The sequence below is a fragment of the Propithecus coquereli genome, unplaced genomic scaffold (assembly GCF_000956105.1).
Source record: "Propithecus coquereli isolate 6110/MARCELLA unplaced genomic scaffold, Pcoq_1.0 Scaffold236, whole genome shotgun sequence".
NCBI classification, from domain to species: Eukaryota; Metazoa; Chordata; class Mammalia; order Primates; family Indriidae; genus Propithecus; species Propithecus coquereli.
The window spans coordinates 1813359-1834451 of record NW_012147908.1 but is presented as its reverse complement, the minus strand read 5'-3'; the positions used below and the strand labels follow the sequence as shown (position 1 = coordinate 1834451).

The 21093-nt window shown below is 43.3% G+C and overlaps 1 protein-coding gene across 1 annotated transcript in view; it reads left to right on the top strand.

The window, feature by feature from the left end:
• ARHGAP26 (Rho GTPase activating protein 26) overlaps window positions 1-21093 on the top strand; it is a 334209-nt gene that overhangs the window by 152997 nt on the left and 160119 nt on the right. Inside the window, exon 13 of the mRNA XM_012645781.1 lies at window positions 19035-19100. Coding sequence (XP_012501235.1) covers window positions 19035-19100 — 66 coding nt within the window. The remainder of the gene's footprint in view (window positions 1-19034; window positions 19101-21093) is intronic.

Sequence of the window (21093 nt, the reverse complement as noted above, 5' to 3'; positions counted from 1 at the left end):
TTGGAGGGTGGATTATTGGGTGACATTGATGACCTTCTACTTTAAATATTTCTCTGCAGTTTGCAGTGTCTGCTATGAGCATATATTTTCCAATAATAGCTATTAAAAGGTAGCATTAAGTGACCACTTACTATGTGTCAGACACTAGGGATGTTTTACATACATTAGCTCATTTAATGCTTGCAACACCCTGTGAGACAGGTACTTTTGACCTACTTTGTAGCTGAGGAAATCGAGGCTAGGAAGCTGAGGGGACACAATTTAGTCTAAGTTCTGTCTTATACCCAAAGCTCTGCTGTTAAACGCAAGAATATTCTACTTCCCTTAAGAGCGCTACAAAGAGTTCTATTTTAGAAAACAGAAATACTTTGCTTTTTGTATCCCACAGAGGAGAGCTGCTTGCCATGGGTGTCTAACAATTCTTCAATTGCTTACCCCTTCATTTAGCAAGCAGGAGGGAAAAAGATAGGTTAAAAAATACTGGCCACTTTTTCAGGAATAGTTTAGATAGGAATTATTTTTCTAAGGTGTCATTGTTCATTGATTTCCAAGCTGGCAAAACCAGAGGAGTGGTCTGCATTGGTGCTTCCTCACCTTTTTTGACATTCAGACCCCTTTTCCACACCATGCAAGTCCTTAGCTCCCCCTCCCACTTGAGGTTGTACTCCTAGTGTCTGTTGATTGCAGTAATTTGCGATTTCACCCCATACTCACACCCATCGGGCTCATCTGCCACAGGTGGCACTATTGCCCAGGGTCTGGATTGTTCTGCAGCCCTCTTTCTGTTTATGCCGCAATCTAAAGTCAATCCGATACGAATTTAAGAGTGGCACATTGCTCCCCTCACCAAATTTCAAATGTCCAAATTCCAGATGTCTAGCATTTTCCTTTCTAGAAAATGTTTTGGTGGGAATTCAAATGCATACATTTTATCACAGAGCCAGAATGTTTTAAAGGAGAAGATAGCAAAAGGAAATTCCTTTGTGGATACTTCTGAATGTGTTGCTTTCATCTCGAAGTTTCTCTCAGGGCATGCAGTGCCTGTCGGGTATAAGACAGGGCCGTAAATAACGTCTGTCAGCTGCTGGTGTTTTCCGAGTGGCCGGGTTGCCAGGAGAGGATGGCAGCAGAGAAATACATGCCCGTTTCTTTGCAGAGCCTTTTCCTCTCCTCTTTGCTTCTCCAGTCTCAGTCTGCATCTCAGGCTCAGAGGACTGAATTCATCACGTCCCCTGTTGATGGCGCGTCGTCTCCACAGGTCCCTTGATTCCTTTGTTCATCCTTTCAGTTTGTTTCGTTTTGTTTATTCATTCAATTCTTTTCCCTGCTCTTATTCCTTTCCTCCCCTTTAGGCCATCATTCTAATGTACACTTTTAAAATCTATTCTTGGAAAATGTGTTATCTTTCATCTACCTGTGTTCTTCAGGTATATAAATGGGACGTGTCTTGTTCTCGGTTTCTCACTTTGTTCCCTCCGCATTGTGTCAGGAGCCATGCATGTCACTCTGGGCCGTGGCTTCTCGCTGCGGCATACTTCATGGTGTACAACACAGCGTATCTGTTTTTGGAGAGATGCGCTCCATCCCCTCGTGCCTCCGACTCCTCATTGTCACTAACAACACCACGACGAGCACGCGTGTGCATGTTCTCCTGTGTGCGCATTTCTTTGGGAGACTTGTTGGTCAGAGGGTGTGCATACCAGCTCTACATGCAAATGTCTCCATTCTTGCCGACTCTCGCCGTTGTTCCGCTTTCTGTTAATAATTTTTTGCCAATCTGATAGGTACAAAATGGTAGCTCATTGTTGTTTTAATTTGTAGTTCTCTGATAATTAATGAGTTTGAGCATCTATTCAAATGCCTGTGAGTTTACTGGGTTTCCTTTTCTGCTAATTGCCCAGTTCATGTCCTTTGCCCATTTTTTAAAAAATTTCAGTTATCATCATTTTCTTGTTGATTTGTAAAGTTCCTTCTATAGTCTAGGTGTTAGTCTAGATATTAATCCCTTGTGAGTTTTAGATATTTTAAATATATGTTCCAATCTTGTCATCTGTTAATCTGTGTGTTCTTCCTTGACTATAAAGCCTTACTTTTTACATATTCAAATTCTTTTTCTTTTTTTTGGCCTTCTGGTTTATGATTTTCAAGTATTTTGTACAAGTACTTCGTGTTTTGTATTTTGAAAAAGTACTTTCTGACCCATGTCACAAAGAGATGAACCTATGTGTTCTTTTATTGGCTTTATGAGTGTGTCACGTTTGAGTTCCCGATCCAGCTGATATCTGCCGTTGCATGTGATGTTTCATGAAGATCAGTTTTATTTTTATCCACGTGAAGGTCAGTTTTCCCACCAGCATCTGTTATAAACTATCCATTCTTTCCCGCGTTGATTTGTGGTGCCAGCTTTCTTGTATATTGGGTTCACGTATCTGAGTTCTGTCTCTGAACCCTTTGTTCTGTTTCTTTGGTCCACTTAACTATTTTTGTGCCAATACCTCTCCATTTTTAATATGATTTTGAGGCAAGTCTTAATATCTGGTTGTTTAAGTCTCCTCTCTTTCCTTTTCAAGGGTTCATTTAGCTATTTGTGGGCCTTTATCCCTCTTTATAAATTCTATAGTAAGTTTAATAAGTTCCTCAAAAAATAAAATTTTAATTTGGGATTGCTTTGATTTTGTACAGATTAATTTGGGGGCAAATTGACAGTTTTACAATAGTAAGCCATCTCCTCCAGGAGCTTTGAATGTCTTTCCATTTATTCAGATGGCCAGTGTTCTTTATTAGAATTTTAGTTTTCTGCCTAGAGATCTTGTGTGTTCTCGGCTAAATTAATCCCTAAATATTAAATTCAAAAACCAATCTGATATTTTTGACTGCCCTATGAGCCTCTCATGATAGATCCTGCTGCAAACAGGGAACCTTTCTGGGTTTCCTCCTCGAGTGTCAGGAATACACATCAGTGACACCGCGTTTTCTAGTTGGTCAAACTCTTCCCTGCTGGAGAAGGGAAGAGAGAAATGGGAACGGGAATAGCAGAGAGGAAGAAGGTATGGTTTGTTACTTCTTAAGCCGCTTTGCTGAGGAAGTGATCACTGCCAGTGTCAATTATCTAGTCATCTGATACCTGTCATTGATTCGCCCCCTTTATTATTAGAAAGAACAGGACTCTGCACTGTGCAAGACCCCTTTTCTCATCCCTCTCTCTGTGGCCCTCTTTGCCATCTTAATGCATAGCTCCTGAGTCTTCATGTCTTGTCGCTGGCCTTACCTTTGGCTACAGTTGTGAGATTCACGCCCCAAAAACTCTGAGAACTGGTTCATTTTCCTTTGAAATGAACCCAGGTCAGAAGCAGGCAGAGAAGCCAGAAAGTGGCCTGTTCTCAGCCCAGGCTGCTGGTGTCCTGTAGTCCCACCCGAGGGAAGGTTAGAAAGCTGAGAACTTGTCGGGGAAGACAGAACAGTCCAGTGCGAGAGAGTAAGGGAAGGGCAGGCTTTCACAGTGTGTGAGTCGGTCTTTTCCAAGTTTGACATTTTAAATAAATAACAAATGTCACTGCCTACTTAACTCTAAAAAGATTAGCCTTGTTTACAGGAATGCTTCCCTCGTGCTGCTTCTCCAGCTGTTTGCAAGCTGAAGTCTGACAGATTGAGGCAGAGAGGGCTCAGTCTCCTAATGTTGACTTTATAGTGCACTTCTTCCAATGTGGGGATTAACTCAAATTCCATAGGTTAATTGGGATATATATATATATATAACTTATGGATATAATTGGGAGATAGAGAGATAGAGAGATGTGAATGAATATGCCCAGGTTGCTCCAGGCACGCCTTTTCACGCATGTCAGGGCGTGGCTCAACACCGTTCCTCTGCGTTTTCAAGATGGCGTTGCTGTGGTTCACTCTGCTTCCACACTCCTGTTCCTGTTGAGCATTTGCCCGTGGGCTCCTGCCTGAACCTTTTGCTAGTTGAAGCTGCGGGAGTCCAGGCTTCCTGTAGCTCTTCATTCAATGACTACCTCTGGGAGTCCTCAAGTGGAGGTGGCCCTGAGCTGCGTGAGCACTGAGGGGTAAGGACACTCACAACCAGAACACACATCTCTGCCCTTAAAACGTGTATGATCACTGCGGAGGTTCAGACCACTGGGTGACAGTGGACAGAAGGCCCAATGACATTGTATGGGTGTCTGTCATATTCATGCTTCTACAGATATACCCAGTGTGCAGATAAAATGCCCAGAGCTAATGGGTTTGAGAGTGAGCTCTCAGAATGGGATCCCACGTGAGCTAGAAACACTTAAAAAAAAAAAAAAAGGAACTTTTTACCTTCCCTCCTCCCCAGAAGAAACTATAACAGCTCCTCTTTGCTTTCAAGTCTAAATCCCTGCCATTCCTTCCGGTTCGTTTTAAATCTAGTGCTTTTATAAGAATCTTTTGTGGCTGAATAATGCTGAAGGACCCACTGCAATTTGCCAGTTCGTCATTCACACGGGGAGGTGGGGGAGAGCAGCGAGTGGAGAAAGAAAGCTCTGCACAGAGTCGAGGGAGGATCTAGTCGCCTGCAGGGTCTGGACACCGAAGCTCTGGACCTCACTCCTAAGCAGGTTTAAAAACATGTATTTTCTCTTGTTATAAAAATAATACGAACTCATTGTAGAATACTGAGGAAATACGGCAAAACAATTTTCAAAAATTCAATGAAGAAAGCATCGGTAATGCCATTCCCAGAGATACTTCCTTCTTGCCTTTCTTTCACGATGTCTCACAGGTATCCCGTCAATGTCAACGTGTGTTTTGACTTAATTGACATCATACTGAATATGCTTATTTGCATTCTGCTTTAAAACATTTACCAGCACTGTTTCCATGTCAAGAATATTGTTTATAAATTTCATTTGTGATGGTCGTTTAATATTCTGTCACAGGATTATATCCTAATTTGTTGGACTGTTTCCTGTCATTGGACTTTATGTCCTTTCTGGGTTTTTGCAAAATGAATAACATTGGCTTAAGTTATTCATAACTTTTTACATAGATCAAAGAATCTTTGGGTAGATTCTGCTGTGTGGATCGGAGAGCGGCGTTTCCATGGAGGGAACTGGTGAACAGTGTGGGTTAGCATTCGGGCTTTGAAGCCTTGGATGGGTGCTGGGCCTCTCTGAAGTTTCCACTTCCTTTCCTGTAAAACAGGGATGATAATTCAAGGAGGCAGATACCTCATAAATTCATCGTGAGGGTTAAAGTTCAGCACGGTATCTGGCATATTAGTAAGTACCTAATTACTCTTGGTTATTATCCTTTTCATCATCTCGCTGTGTCTATTACTCCCTCAAAAAAAGGAAAAGTCCACTGGAAAGGAAAAGCCTGCTGGATTGGCAGAAAAGGGAGTGAGGAGAAGAATGAACGGAGACAGGCAACACTCTTGTGTTATTTCTCAGTCTTGGTGCCTTGTGAATGTTAGCTCATCTCATCCCGTGACTGCACTTCTCAAAGTGGGACAGGCACACCACTGGTGGTCAACAAGATCATCTGACATCGTGCCAGAAAAATAGTTTAAATTATCATTTAGGTTTATATATTTATTTTAATGTATACTGGAGGGGGCATAGGTACTTGTAACCCCCCTGATTTTATAATGTTCTTTTTCAATAAAGGGCCAGATAGTAAATATTTTCAGTTCTGTGGGACTATTCAACTCCACTATTGTAGTGTGAAGGCAGCCATAGACAATATGGAAATGAATGGGTGTGGGTGTTTTTCAATAAAACTTTATTTATAAAACAGGCCATGGTGAATCTGGCCCAGGGACTATAGTTTTTTCACCCTTGCTTGGCCTAATACAAGGTTAGGTTTTTAAAAATTAGTCTTTGTAAGATGGCAAGAGGTTTTGGAGAGAGCATGAAAATGTTATACGAAAGGGCTGCCATTGCCAGAAATGCTGTTCACACAACCAAGTTTACGAATGAGCTCAGAGGCTTTAAAGAGATCAAGGAAGCATAGCTGAGAACTAGTGGACCTCATGTTCAAACCCGAGCCTGCCCGATTGCCAAGTTCTTTTTTTTTCACCTGCTACTCTTGATAAGTATCTTTGCTGTGTTCTGCCATCTTGTCATATGTGGCCAACCCAGTGGGGCTGGAAGGAATTTCATCATCAGCCTCCAACATCCAGCCCTGTGGTACCATTCTGTGTTCCTTCTCAGGGAGCCTCCTTGCAGGGAACCATCAGTGGCTCCTCAAGTACCTGTGCACAGGTGCTGGGAGAGCATGGGTCACATAATTCAGTGACTCTCGCTTCCCAGGGTTGGACCCTTATCATAGCCCACTACCCTCCTGCAGGGATGTGGCAACACAACAAAAGCCACTTTGTATGTTGTTTCTGTTACATACGCTGAGCATTCTTCAGGCTGCCACTCAGAGCAAACTCCCTGATGGTGTTTTGTTCAGGCGTATCTCGTCTTATGAGGACAAGATTGAGGACCAGGAAAGGAGATGGGGGGACATCATGGGACATCATTACCGTCGCTCTGTGCCCACTGCCATGCCTCTGATTGTACCTTCCCTTCATCTCTGTGCCTCAGCTTCCCTTGATCTGTAAAACGGAAAAGGAGATTTATTCTTGAAGATCACAGGGAGAGGCTTCATAGGGTCATGCGGGCCACTATTTTTAAAAGATTTCTAAAGCTTTCAGCCATTACCAAAGGTTTACAGTCTTATGAAAGCAGCAGAAGGCAGAAAAGAGGATTTTTTTCTTTTACTTCTGGTCACCTTCGGCCTTTTGCTGTCAGAACACCCACAGTTGAGAGGAAGGAGGAGGCAGCCACTGGTAACCAGGATCCTTTTGGGATCAGAGCCATCCACAGTCTGCCAGGTCTCTACTGGTCGGTGGCTTATAAATAGAACATTTCCCCTTTTAAACCTGAGAAGGATGGGAGGCATTAACGGGCACGGCGGCCTGGCCTCCTGTGCACTGGCCACGAGGCAGTCAGCTGAGTGCAGCGTCCCCTCCAGCTTTCCATCCTCGCCTGCCAGGGCTGGGCTGATGGAGGACAGGCACTCTTGCTCCCTCCCTCGCCTGCCTGCCTGCCTTCCAGCTCCTCCCGCCCCCAACCCACCCGCCTTGGCCCTTTTTCTTTGCCCCTTCTCCTCCCTTCTGTACCGTGCAGTTTCTGTGGCCACCACTTTCATCTTCTGAGCCACAGGTGGGGAGACGGAGTGCTTCTAGCTTGCCCTAGGTGCTGACGTTCTGCACCCGGCTTTTCGGTATGACTTGCGTGTGCAACACAGTTGCTGCGGCCCCAGTTGAGCTCGAATTATATTTAGTTGAGCAGCAACACCCCAGCTCTAGAATAGCCCTAGCTGGGGGGGTAGAGGGGCTGGGGAGAGAGGTAGGAGAAGGAGCGGCTTGTTTTCTCACAGACTCTGTCGTTTGGGTTCCCAGCTATTTTGTTCGGGGAGACCCTGCCCCCCAAAGATACGACCGGTGGTGGTGCTCTTTGGACTTGCCTAGACTATCAGAGGCCTCTCTGCTTGTCCTAAAAGACACTTAGCGAATCCCTCCTCTCTCCCAGACGGCTTTAGACTGACAGGTGCAGCCAGCGTGTGACTTTGCCATGGCCTAATATTCCCCTTTCCCTCGGTGACGTGGGCTCTGTACCGACAGCAGGCTGCAGCCTGGGCAGGTGTGAGCTAGCCCTTGGCATCCCAGTTTGGGTTTCAGCCAAGCAACAGGGAGAAGGTCCCTGGCTGCGTCTTTAACTCCTAAAGCCCCGTGCAAGGGGTTGTTGAGACAAGAGACCGAAAGATTTCCCCCACTGCCACCAAGTGCAAGCTTCCAGTCATCATAGTTAATATTTATTGATTACATACTGTGTATTTGGGCAATGTGCTAAGTATTTGACATACATTATACCACTGGAGTCTCATAAGAACCCTATGAGATAGATAGTATCATTGACCCCATTTATAGATGTGAAAACTGAGGCTTCATTCTCAGTACAAAATTGTGCTCACTCAAGGTCATTCTTTCCCATCCTGATCGGAGTCATCAGAGCATGCAACACACATTGAGCATGTAGGATTTAGCATAAAGTACTATTATCCACGGCAGATTGGTGTTGAGTAGTGGTTAGGAGTGTCAACTCTGGAGTATTGCACACATGGGCTAGAATCTCAGCCTCATGACTTACTGAGTGTGTGACTTTGGGAAATTAATTTCTCCAGGCCTCTGCTTCTCTATCTGTAAGATGGGGGAAGCTTTAGTACTCAGATCCTTATTTTGGGGGGAAGATGAAATGAGATCAGATGGACATCCTTCGCTCAGTGGTGCCCAGTATTATCGGCAAACATTAAATGTTGCCTTCTACTGTTATTATCAATAACATCATCATCATCCCGAACCAGAGCCTATTTATATAAAAGTTAGACACTGTACAGTCTCTTTAGAGTCCCTCAGAATGCCTTCACAGGCATCGCCTTAATCTTCACAGCACCTGCGTCTTCCAGGTGAGGAGAGAGGATCAGAGAGGCCAGGTGTGCCCATCTCACACAGCATGTGGCGACACCTGGGCTGAAATCTTAGGCCTCTGATTCCGAATGCCATCTCTTCCCTGCCCTTTGCCGCCTCCAAGTTTGTTGTGACCAAAGGTGGGAGGACAGGTCAGCACAGGCAGGAAAGGGATCTCGACGGGCAGAGGTGATTGGTTCTCTGCAACACTGCCACCTTCAGAAAGCTGGTGAGGATCTTTTTTGGTTGATAATTCAGTTCAAAACCAACCGGGCCTCAAGGCAGAAAGGAATCGAGGCCACTGGACTATAATTCATTCTTGGGATGAGCAGATCCCCATGTCGGAGACAAATGGTCCTGATTAGGCTGGTTGGTGTTCCCGCGGTGTGCATTAAGCTGTGCTCTTTCCCTGCTGCCCTGATTTGGAATTTTAAGGTGGACTGAGAGATGGCGGATGTAAGAGCCCACAAGGAAACATTTCCTCCTCCCAAGCAGATGTGTGGTCCTCAGCCTGTGCTGTGCAAGAACTCTCTTTACAGCTACCTTAGAGCCTCCTTGGCTCGGGCTGAGAGCTGGGAGGCTTATTCCAGACCAGGAAAGGATTTTGTCTCTTTTCCTACTATCTATTTTAGTTTCTTTACTGTGTATCTCCTTCAGCTTATTTTTCTGCGTGTTTGCCCCAGAAGCCATGAAAAAGAAAATAGGTACCTGTGTATCCGGCAAGCTGGTGAAGAAAAGTCTGATTAGCGGTATTCTGGCTGGGCAGTCAGGGCACGAATGAGATCCTGTTGGTCCCGTCTGCCCTGCGCTTTCCTCCGCAGGGGGCCTGAACTCTATGTGGTACCACGTGTTCAGCCAGCTGCTCACCGCTCAAGGCTCAGGGAGTGGGGACTTTTTACCTATTGGGTCCTGGTGTCTCAGCTGGTGAAAGTGTGCTTTGTATTTGTTCCTTCATTCAGGAAATATTTATTGAAACATAGTAATGAACAGGCAGATTGTCTCTGCTCTCATGGAGCCTATACTATTGACAGAAACTGACAACAAACAGTAAGCAAGTAGGCAAAGGTATAATTTCAGATGGAGAGAAGTACTGTGAAGAGATGAGAACCCAAGGGAAGACATAGCTATTAAATATTTTAGATGCCTGGAGCAGGGATGGCTTCTCTAACGAGGTGACATTTGAGGAGAAACTTGAACTAAAAGGAGGGAGGGAGGCATGTCAGGAGTTGGCAGGGGAGTGTTGCTGACAGAAGGACTGGCAGGTGCAAAGGCCCTGAGGTAGAGGGAATGAACTAGTTGTGCTGTAGGAATATCAAGAGGTCAGTTGTGACTGGATGGGAGGAGGCTGGGGGAGAGTGGTAGGTAGGCTGGGGCTAGGCGTTCTTAGCCTCATGAGAAGTCATTGGAGAGTTGTGATAATGTGAATTACAAGAGCTGATGTATGTCTTTAAAAGATGACTCTGGTTACTGGTGGAGAGAAGACTAGGGGGCAAAAGTAGAAGGAGTTGGGAGACTTGCAGCAGTGCAGGCAGCAAGGGGATTATGGCTTGGATCAAAGTATTAGCAATGGATATGGCGAGGAGTTGTTGGATTCTAGGTATGTTTTTAAGTTATTACTGACAGGCTTGGCTCACAGATTGGATGTGGGATGTGAGAGAGGCCAAGGAATCAAGGATGACTTTATTGGAACAGGATGTCTTGCCGGTGGAATATGGTACCCTCCCATCTTGTTCTCTCAGCCAGGTTGAATGTAGTACCTGGTCTGGGGCGCATTAGGACATTAGCTCCCAAATGTGTTTTTTGTGTATTACCTTCATGAGTGTTTTTACATATACATATATCACCTTTACTATCGTTTACTTACCAGTATTTTAAATCATTTCATCCTTTTTTTCCTCAATTTATTTAAAAAGGAAATATATGATGATATGTGTGATAAATCAGTGGATTTCTAATATTCATTAAAATAAGTGTATAACTATTACAGATGTTTATTTGTGAACCACTTGGAATCATTTCACATACCAGCAGTGGCACAAGCCAACATTACGTATTAAGATACACAGCATTGGCAGATAGTTATTATCTAATGAGGAATTTGGTATAGGCATTGTCAGTTGACTAAATCAGCAATAATTTTTGTCTTTAGTGCTAATAGTTGTAATTGCTTGGTATATACTACACTGTTTTTCCAAGTGGGAGTCTCACACCTACTGAAGGATAGTCTCTGGGAGGGCCCAGGCTCCGCATTGCAGCCACTATGCCCTTACTTCTCTTGTGCATTCAGCCGAGAACTGCTGCTGGCATAGAAAGGGCAGGACCCACAAAACCTGCTCCCCATCCCCGAGTCCCTCTCTGTCTGTCACGTGAGCTTCAACAGGAAGTAGAGAGTAAAGGAGGATGAACTTTAGAGTTAGACCGAGTTAAAACCCTCATTCTACCACTCACCAATGGCATAATCTTAACAGAAGTTCCTTAACCTGACTGAACCAGTTTCCGTCTTTACAAAATAGGGATGATGATGATGATGATGATAAGAAGATGATGCATTTAAGTGCATAGCCCAGAGCAGTGTAGTCTGTGGCAGTAAGTGTTAGCTTCTATTATCATCATTGTTGTTACCACTTAACATCATGAGCCTGGCTTTTCTCATCAGAAAAACTTAACAGAGATATTGGGAAAATCAAATAAGCTACAGTTTATTAATTTATTTTGTAAACTGTAATGGATTATCCCTCATTATACTCATTAGTGTGAAAACACAGCAAGAAGTTATCAGTATGAATAATAGCAATATTTATTCCATGGGATTATCATCAGGATAACGTGAACTTGAATATAAAAAGAATCTCATCACCTGGAAAGTTCAAATATTAGGATGTTGTAATATTAAGTAATATTAGTAAATTGGTAATGACCGTTTATTGAGTACCAAGTAAGTCACAGTTGCTGTACATTTCATTTGACCCTCACAACACAGGTGAGTTATCCCCACTATACAGGTGAGGAAGATGAGGCTCAGAGAGGTGAAGCACCTGAGATCGTAGCCAGCCAGAGCTGGCAGAGACAGGATTCTCATCCAAGTCCGGCTGTCTTTAAAGCTCATCATCCTCTTTCCACTGCATGCCCCTTCTGTTTGTGTGACTTCAGTTAATGTTAAAGTGAGTTCTCGTTCCCTGAGTGCATAGCCGCCTAGGAGCAGAGCATAGTCTAGTCTAGTTAGTCTAGCCTAGGGCAGAGTAGGCACCAGAGTGGGATGGGATACAGGGTCCTGGGGTGCTGATCTGGGATTAAAAAACAGCTGTGGGTAATCCCCAAAGTAGAGAATCACACCGGGTTCATTGAGAAACCAATTGGCCAACTTTCTTGGGCCCCATCGGAAGCTTCTGAGAGCTGCCCCCATCAGGACAGTTTTCCAGGGCCCGCAGCCCTGGCAGCCCTGGCCATCACATGATTAGGAGAAAGGGCGTGAGCCCCTCTGGTCTTCCTTCTGAGTGTGTGTGTGAATTGGAAATCTATTCTCCAGGTGGAATTTTTTTTTTCAGTTCAATGTGGGTGTTTTTCTTCATGGATTTTAATAGTGATGAAATTGATTAAATTCAGAATGACCGAGGCAGGCCAGACTCTAAAGAGCAAATCACATTGGAAAATTGAGTAAATTTCTGTAGCGAGAACACGCCCCTGGAGCTGCCCATGAAACGGTGGCCTGAGCAAGCAACTCCAGACAGTCTCCTGTGTCTATTATCCGTGTTGAAAGTGGGCGGCACCTTCCTCTGCCTCTTAGTCCTTTTGTTTTTATGCAGACATCTAGCACTTCCAGCAAATTTCATTTCTCCCACAAAAAAACTTAAAAGTTTTTTTTTTTTAATCAAAGGAAAATTGAATAGGTTTCCTGGGGGAAAAACTTAGGCTAGGAAAAACCTGTTGAATACCAGCCTTAGGAAAGCGGTAACCCTCTTTCTAATGCTTGTTGAGACTAAGTATAGTAGATTAGCTCCTCTCCTTGGGAAAAGGATTTGTCTCCTCCAGGTGTGGTTAGAATTTCAGGGAGGCGTGCATGGGGTGACTTTGCAGTGTGTTCCAGAGCACTGTTCTGACAAACCGTATGTATGTATATCAGTTCACCCATGGTGTGGATAGGCCCCTTCTGTTCAAAGTGGGTGGTTTGGCCACTCCTTGCCTGATGTCTTGGTTTTCTGAATACTGAGGATTGGAATTGAGCAACAGCAGTCAGTGATTTTCAGAGAAGAGGCTCTTGGGCTTGGAGTCAGTCTGTTGGGTGGCACAAAGCTCTCGGAGGAATGTTCTTGTTTCCTAGGGGCTCGCTTGACTTTCAGGCCTGTGTGACCATTTACATGGCCTGGCTAGTGTGACAAGGGATAGTCCTCCTCTCAGCCCCAGGGTCACGCCCCATGCCATACACAGTGATGACGATGCCTTCACGGACAAGCAGAGGATTTCTAAAAGCATCCAGGAAAACCCAGACTTGGTTCTGTCTCCTCCGTTTCATGCCTTGGCTTGCACAGCTCTCGTTTCTTCCTTTCTCTTGAGCTCATGCTCCGCTGTACTGCTAGGTAATGCCTCTTTGTATTGATACAGGAAGGAAGGAAGTGGTTAGATCAAGCCATTCATTTCTTTATTTAATCTTTATATCCTCACAAAAAAATGACAAAGCTGAGGACCAGAAGCTTAAATAACTCATCTACTCTCATGGGGTTTATATCAGTTGAATTTGAACGGTCGCTTTGACACACTGCTCCTCAGCAGCTCTCTCTAGCCTTCGGTCACGAATGTACCTATCCGTGAATCCAAAATGAAAAATTACACACCCACACTTCCACTTCGTGTCCAGCACTGTAGTAGACGGTGGAAGACAGAGATACATTTAATAGTAGTGAATGAAAGAAATAGGGAAAGATACACAGGGACCGTCGCCTTTGTGAATGTGTATTCTAGTTTTGCAGACAGACATTTTTCACGGACTCACACACGTAAACGTAGACTTGCAGTTGTGCTACGTTCGCCGAAAGAGAGCTTGGTGGTGCGCTCTCCAAGTGCGCAGCGAGGGCCGCCGACCTAGGCGGAGAGTTCAGGAGTGGCTTTTTTGAGGAAGCGCCACTTGAGGGGAGATGTGAGTTACTTGGGCCAAGGGACTTCCAGGCGAAACCCACAGTCTGTGCAGAGGCTGGGGAGGAACGACGGCCAGCCGGGCGCTCTGAAAGCCACTGTGCTTGGGTGCTGAGGCAGGGAGGCAGCCCGACAAAGCTGGAGGGGCTTTGTGGGCAAGTTAAGGATTTGGGTTATCCTCCAGGGAGCAGTGGGGTGCCACTGGGAGGTGACGTGGTGTGATTTTGTCAAGATCACAGGGGCTGCGACGTGGAGGATGGATAGGAGAGAGCAAGGGGAGGTGTGGGGAGACCAGCTCCAGGTCACTGCAGACGTCCTGGCCACAGATGGTGGAGGCCCGGACCAGGCTGGCGATGGGGAAGGTGGAGAGAGGTAGACAGAATTGAGAGACGTCAGGGCTAAAACTGGGGGACGTGGTGATAATTTGGATATTGGGGTGAGAAAGAGGGGTGGTGTGAAGGGTGTTGCTCAGGGTTTTGCTACCATTCTCCGCTCCACCCCTACAGGGCTCATTGTTTTTTAAAGGTGAGAGGAGCCGGGGGAAAGTATCTCAGATGAGGTCCCAGAAACTGCAGAGCATGGAAGTGACCTTTTGGGCCTCACAGTAGGGCAGTGGTGGTTTTGCTGAAATCCATGTCTTTCTGCCTGGCCCACCAACCACCTTCTTTTAGACAAGGAAATAATTTGATTGTACCTTAGAGTGTGTTGCTCTGTTAAGCTCTTTGCAGTAAAACCGCCAGTCTCTGGACTCAACCTGCTTCCCTCCTCCTGGAGTTCTTATCTCAGGCATGATAGCCCAAACCGAAATGGTGGGCCAGGCGTCCTCTTCCCGCCTCTGTGGTTTACCCTAAGACCCTCCAAGTGGACTGAGCATGAACCCTTTCGCGTTCTCATGTTCTCCACAGAACTTTTAAGAAAATGAGTTTGTGTGAGCCTGGCTTTTTTTTTTCCCCCTTCTCTCTAAAAGGAGAGAAAGCAACAAGGCTTCAAAAGTTGAAGGGGAAGTGAAGAGGATGGCACATTTCTAACTGGGGAGGTCAACTTGGGTATTTGGTGTGAGCTCTGCCAACATTCATTGCAAGACAGCTGTTTGGGCTGCGCTGTGTAAACTTGGGCATCGCTGGAGCTGGGGCTCCGGGCGGAGGATAAGGGGTCGAAGCCTTCGCTGCAGGACGGCGGATGTCAGGCTGGGGAGCTGCCAGTCTGCAGCAGCTCTTCACAAGTCAAATTAAGGGAATAATGTGAGCCTAGTAGACATTTAATGAGAGATCATTTCTGGAGATTATAAGGATACAGAAATTGCAAATGAATCCCTGACCTTTTCCGAGCCTTGGCTCAGTGAAAGAGCTGAATCACCTGCTCGAGGGGATTAAGGACAGCTGCCTCCATCTGGCGGGCCACTCAGACTTTTTCTGTCATTAGCAAACGCAGCTTGGTGTGATGATGGTGTTCTAAACCTTTTAGTGGGAATTTGCTTTTCAGGCTAGGAGATCTCAATTAACTTAGGGCAGAGATCACTAGGCAGAGATCGGGACTAATAATCTGGTTATGCGTGCAGTGTTGGTCTGGTTATGTGTGCACTGTGGTCCCTGTCACATTGGCGGTACACTGTCCGTGTTAAATAAGAAAACGGTTGTTAATTATTAGTAGCCTGATCATCATGTCAGCAAGAAACTCGATGAGAGAAGAAATCAACCTCTGCGTGTGTGTGTGTGTGTGTGTGTGTGTGTGTATGTGTGTGAGAGAGAGAGACAGAGAGAGAGAAAAAGAGAAGAGAGAGAGAAAGAGAGGTGGGGAAGTGCTGGGTAGTGGGTAGTGTAATAACTTATACCAGTTCCAGTGTAGAGATTTAGAGCAGTGGTTGCTAAACTGTATTCATGAGTTCCTCGTTGGGGGTACTGTTTGTTGTTTGGTATGGATTCCATTTCTTGATATGGTTTGATCTATTTATAAAATTATAAATAATTATCATCATATGCAACATGAGTACATTAGAGGCGAATAGAGAGTTACCTTGAGCTCCTACTGTTTGTTTACAATATGTAAAGGTTTTATGTGTTTGAACTTGGACAACTAAGATTTACTGATCAATACTGCATTACATTTGTAATGTGTGGGGCCTTTATGGGTAACATCCCTGTAAGACTTATTTCAAGAAAAGGCATTTACTGGTTTAAAACAAATTGGAGAACTTTTCACGTTGGGAAAACCAAAGGAGGAACACTTATTCAGAGATTGAATGCAGGAGTTTTGCTTTGCCATTTTCCAAAAGAAGTAATTATAGTTAATTCAGGTTGGTGGAATTTTAAGTTTTTCTGGAGGTATGTGGGTGGGTGTGTGTGTATGTTTTTTTTTAAATGTTTTTCTGGCTCCATTTTATTCTTTTCCATTAGGTATTATTTACCTAGAAAGGGATTCCGCTTCCTACAGTGCCACAAAAAAGGTTCAAGAACTGATTTGCCTGTACGAGGTTATGTCCACCTCTGTCAGTTCTTCTACTAGTTAAGCTGATGGCTTTCTCTTCTGACTCCTGGGGTTATCACTGTCAGTTGCCAGGTTGTTCCCAATTTTTCAAAACTTTTATCGATGTTCGTGGGGAAAGGAAATAGTCTTTATCTAGGACAGAAGTCCATCAACACCTAGAATATGACCATGTTCACAAACCTACTCTTAAAACATCCAGGTTTAGAAACAGTCTCAGCAGCTCCCCATAGCAGTGTGCAAAGTGGCAGTTCTTTCTCATAAACTTCTTTGACTGTCATCTCTATGAAAAGATTCTCTTAAGCACTTCTCAAAAAAAAAAAAAAAAAGGAACTAAAAGGCTTCAACTGACTATTGAATCACAGCTACAAATGTTTTGGAAACCTTCTTAAGCACAAAACGTGATTCCTTATCTGACAAATACTTTCTAGCAGGCTCTATTCTGACTACTGTATAAAGGAATAAAAATCTTCCGCTGCATATGAAAAGATGCCCAGCATCATCAGTCATTATCAAAACCACAATGAGATACCAGTTGACACCCACTAGGATGGCTATAATAAAAAAGACCAAAACAAATGTTGGCAAGGGTGTGGAGAAATTGGAACCCTCATACATTGCTGGTGGGAATGTAAAATGGTGCAGCTGCTTTGGAAAACAGTTTGGCAGTTCCTTAAATAGTTAAGCATAGAGTTATCCTATGACCCAGCAATCCTACTCATAGGTGTACATACTCAAGAGAAATGAAAATGTATGTTCACACAAGGACTTGTACACAGATGTTCGTAGTAGCGTTATACATCATAGCCAAAAAGTAAAACAACCCAAATGTCTCTCAACTGAGAATGGATAAACAAAATTTGGTTTATCCGGACAATAGAATATTATTTAGCCATAAAAGGAAACAAAGTACCGATGCTACAGCTTGGATGAACCTCGAAAACATTCTATTAAGTGAAAGAAGCTAGATATAAAAGACCGCGTATTGTATGAGTCCATTAATGTGAACTGTCCGGAAAAGGCAAATCCATATAAAAGGAAAGTAGATGAGTGGTTGCCAGGGCTAGGAGAAGGGAAGAAATGGAGAGTGACTGCTAATGTGTATATTTGGTTTTTTGGGGTTTTTTTGGGGGGAAGGCATGTCCTGTAATTAGATAGTGGTAGTAAATACATAGCTTTGTAAATATACTAGAAACTGCTGAATTGTACACTTAAAATGGGTAAACTTTATGATATGTGAATTGTATCTCAGTAAAGCTGTTATTAAAAAAAAAAAATCCTTCCCTGGATACCGGCAAGTATTTGGCCTATGTATTACAGGCTGTTAGTACATTTGAAAAATGTCTGTTGCATGCATTGAGTTTCATTTGGAAGAATTATTTTGATTTGGCTTACAGCTTACAGGGAAAAAGCTTGAATCACAATTTGCAGAGTGAATACTTGGTTCATACTGGGAAAAACAAGTGATTAAGTTAGTAGGCTCCTTGCCATTTTAAAGGGAATAAGAAGAATGGTTTGTATACCAGATAATCTCCAGAGAGAAAAACAATGTTTTTCTGCTTCTTTTCTGGTCCTTTACCTACTATCCTAGAGTCCCAGTGTGTTTGTAAGTATCACTGAGCAAACAGTATGCCTATAAGTACAGGAGCTATTTCACTTTGGGAAGAGAAGTTTTGGGAAATTAGCATTCCTTTTCAGTCTGAGTTTGGAAATTCTCAGTGATTTTTTTTTTTAATGTTTTTTGTTATCTTCCTTGGATCCGAATTCACCCACGTATGCTAAGAATGGGAGAAAGATTCCATTTGGATTGGATCCAAGATGAGTTCAGGTTCTGCTCAGTTCTTATATACTACAAGTTTATTACTTGCCCTGGGATGATAATAAATTATTTATAAATACCCACCTTTCTACTTTATGCCACTTCCTTCTCCACTCTGAACTTTAGGTTGTAGAATGTCTTTGCCTAGTGTCCTAAGAAGGTCAAAGAAGAACCCATTCTTAAGAAGTACCACACACATCTTAACCAAAGCATGGGGATGAATTTGGGAGAATTTCCAGCCGTGTCGGGTTAGAAACTGGTTCTCTGCTGTGGGAAAAGTTGCTGCTGTTGATCATTTATTTTCTGAGTGACATTAGTGGGTTTTGAAGTGAATGGAGAACTCTTGTCCCCCTGCTGATTTACCACATATAGCCATGACCCCACTGCCTTAATGGCTCTTCCTCAGGTAGCTTCTTTGTTCTTGGCTGTTTTATTTTCCTCTGGGTTATTTTTCTTTAATTTCTTTTCCATTTTTCCTTTCTTCTAGTCACCTTTACAGGGTTATACCTTAACTCAGAGTCACACTTCAGGCAATTTGGTGGTATAGACTCTGGAGCAAGTCTCCATGTATTAGCTTTGCATCTTTGGTCAAGATATTTAGCTTTACCAAGCCTCAGTTTCTTCGTCTGTAATATAGGTTAATAATAGTATCATCCTGGAGGACTTGCTAGGATTAAATGATATAATCTGTGTAAAGTATTTATATTTATAGAGCACTTAATTTGTACTTTTCGAAGGAGACCACAAACAGTCCTACAGCTCCTGTGAATAGCAAACCAATTTAAAGGTGCCTGCCACTCTAATCTGCAGTTTCTTCAGCTATATATTGAAGATAACCTTGCACGTTACTATAACTTGAGATTACTATGAGAACTAAATGAGATAATCCATGCAAAACACTTAGAACCGTACCTGGCATATGGAAAGCTCTCAAATTGATGCCAGCTATTATTGTTATTTTTTAAATTATTCTTATATGGTTAATGGGAAAAATTAAAAGGCTGTTTGGCTACAGCATGAGATTGACTCATCCTGGCTCGGCTAAGCACTGTCCTGAGGTTGATTTGCAGGGCTAGCAACTTGACTGTCCTTCTCTTGCTCTTTCAGCTGCGCAGTTGGACAGCGTTGGCTTCAGCATAATCAGGAAATGCATCCACGCTGTGGAAACCAGAGGTAAAGTCGTTTAGCAGGTGGCGTTGTTCTCATGGAAGGTCGTGCATCTGGTGAGGAGTCGGACCTGCTACCTGCTGTTTCCCGACTTGAAGTGACTCATTAACTCCCCGAGTGCCATTGTTGCTGTGTTCCGCAAGTCCTGCTGGTCTGAAGCAGGGGTTCTCAACTGGCTTTGTGTCATCAACTTCTTTGGCTGATCAGAAGAATGTTTTAAATGTATACATGTGAAATACGTAGGATTATAGAAACCAGTTACTGTAATTCCATTTTTAAAGTATTAAAAAACATAGTTGGGATATAGTAATATATGCGTTTCTTTGTTAACACTTTAATAAAGTTACAGGGGTGGGTCTGATAACTGACATCATTTGGAAGTAGTGATATTTCAGGATGTCTGTAACGACTGTAATGTGTTAGGAAAATGTCTGCCGTTTCTGACCACGTTGCAGGTATTGCTAATGCTACTGTGGTTTCTTGTCTACATTCATAATGGAAAGAAATGCTATTAAGCATGTCAGTTATAGGTTAGTGAAGATAAATATGTAATTGTTTTCCCGTCTAAGTTCATAGACACCCTGAATTCTCTCCGATGGATGTTTTGGTGTCTGTGACCCTAGGTGCTCTAGGGAGCCAATCCCTGGTGACCATCCAGGTGGAGAGAAGGGGTGATGCCCGTGTTTCCCACTGACCTTTCCTGGGTCCACAGGAGCAGGATGTTGAGACCAAGGAAGTTGGTTTATTCTAATGGTCTCCATCCCTCCCTCAGAGACTGCCACAAAGGGGATTGCTCTGTTCCAGCAGTCTGGAGCTTTGGGTGCACTGGTCTTTTGTACCCCTGAGAAAAGGTGTTAACCGTCTTTCCACTGGATTTGATTTGAACAGTTATCAGAGGTGTGAATCTTTTGTATTTGACAGACTCTCAACTGCCAGCCCTTTCTATTTGTTTGAAAGAAATTCCGTATTTTAAAACAGGTCCCTAACTCTTACCAGTTGAGAAATATAAACTTTTTTATAAAGTAGAGGGGGTGGGGAGAAAACACTTAACCTCAAGAGCCTCTGCCCCTGTGTATCCTGTTAAAAGGTATTCTTTCCAAAGGAGTTGTTTTAATGCGTGCAAACATTTTTCTAATATTTGCTTATTTCTGCTATACCTCCCTTAAACGAAGAGTTCGAGCAGCTTATAAGGACACATAGAATATATCCAGAGAATATAAAATAGAAGTAGGTGAGATTTCTGGGAATTGATCTTGAGGAAATAAGGAAATAAGCCAGATTGAGCCAGAAGGATGTTTACACAATGGTTTGTTAAGGTGTAAAATGAGAAACTGACCAAACATCTCAAAAATTGGTTAAATCAACAGTGGTACACCCATGTAGTAAAAAACTGTGAATCACTAAAAATGTAGTGCAAATACATTTCTTGACATGCACTATTAACATGTTGACTGCCACACTAGAAAAAAAATTTTTTTCCTTGGGGCCACTGTGTTTTATGATGACAATAGAATAAAAACTTCAAAAATAAAACAATCCTTTCTAATTTAATGAAAAATGAAATTTATTGACTCCTATTCATTTAATCCACATTTTTAGAATTAATTTGCCAATATTACTTGTAGCAATAAGAACATCAACAAGTAAAATTTTCACGAATCAATTGCAGGGTTTTGCCCAGGTTTTGCTTCATGAGGCCCTGGGCTCACAACTAGCATGAGTTAAATACAACTCACATGGCAGTTAATGTGTTAATTATATACATTAAGTGAAAACTGCAAGTTGCAAAACAGCTGCCCAGTGTGAACCCATCCTGGGAGCAGTGAGGAGAGAGGAGGGCCTGTTGCTCAGGTTTCATTGCATATCAGCGGTGTGCTCTGCTGATTTTTAACTGTCTTCCTTTGACCTGTCTATTTGCCTTAACTGTAGTTTCTAAACTTTTTTGAAGTTTAGATTACTAAGGTAATTTTTCAACAGGAGTTTTGTTTTTCATTTTAAA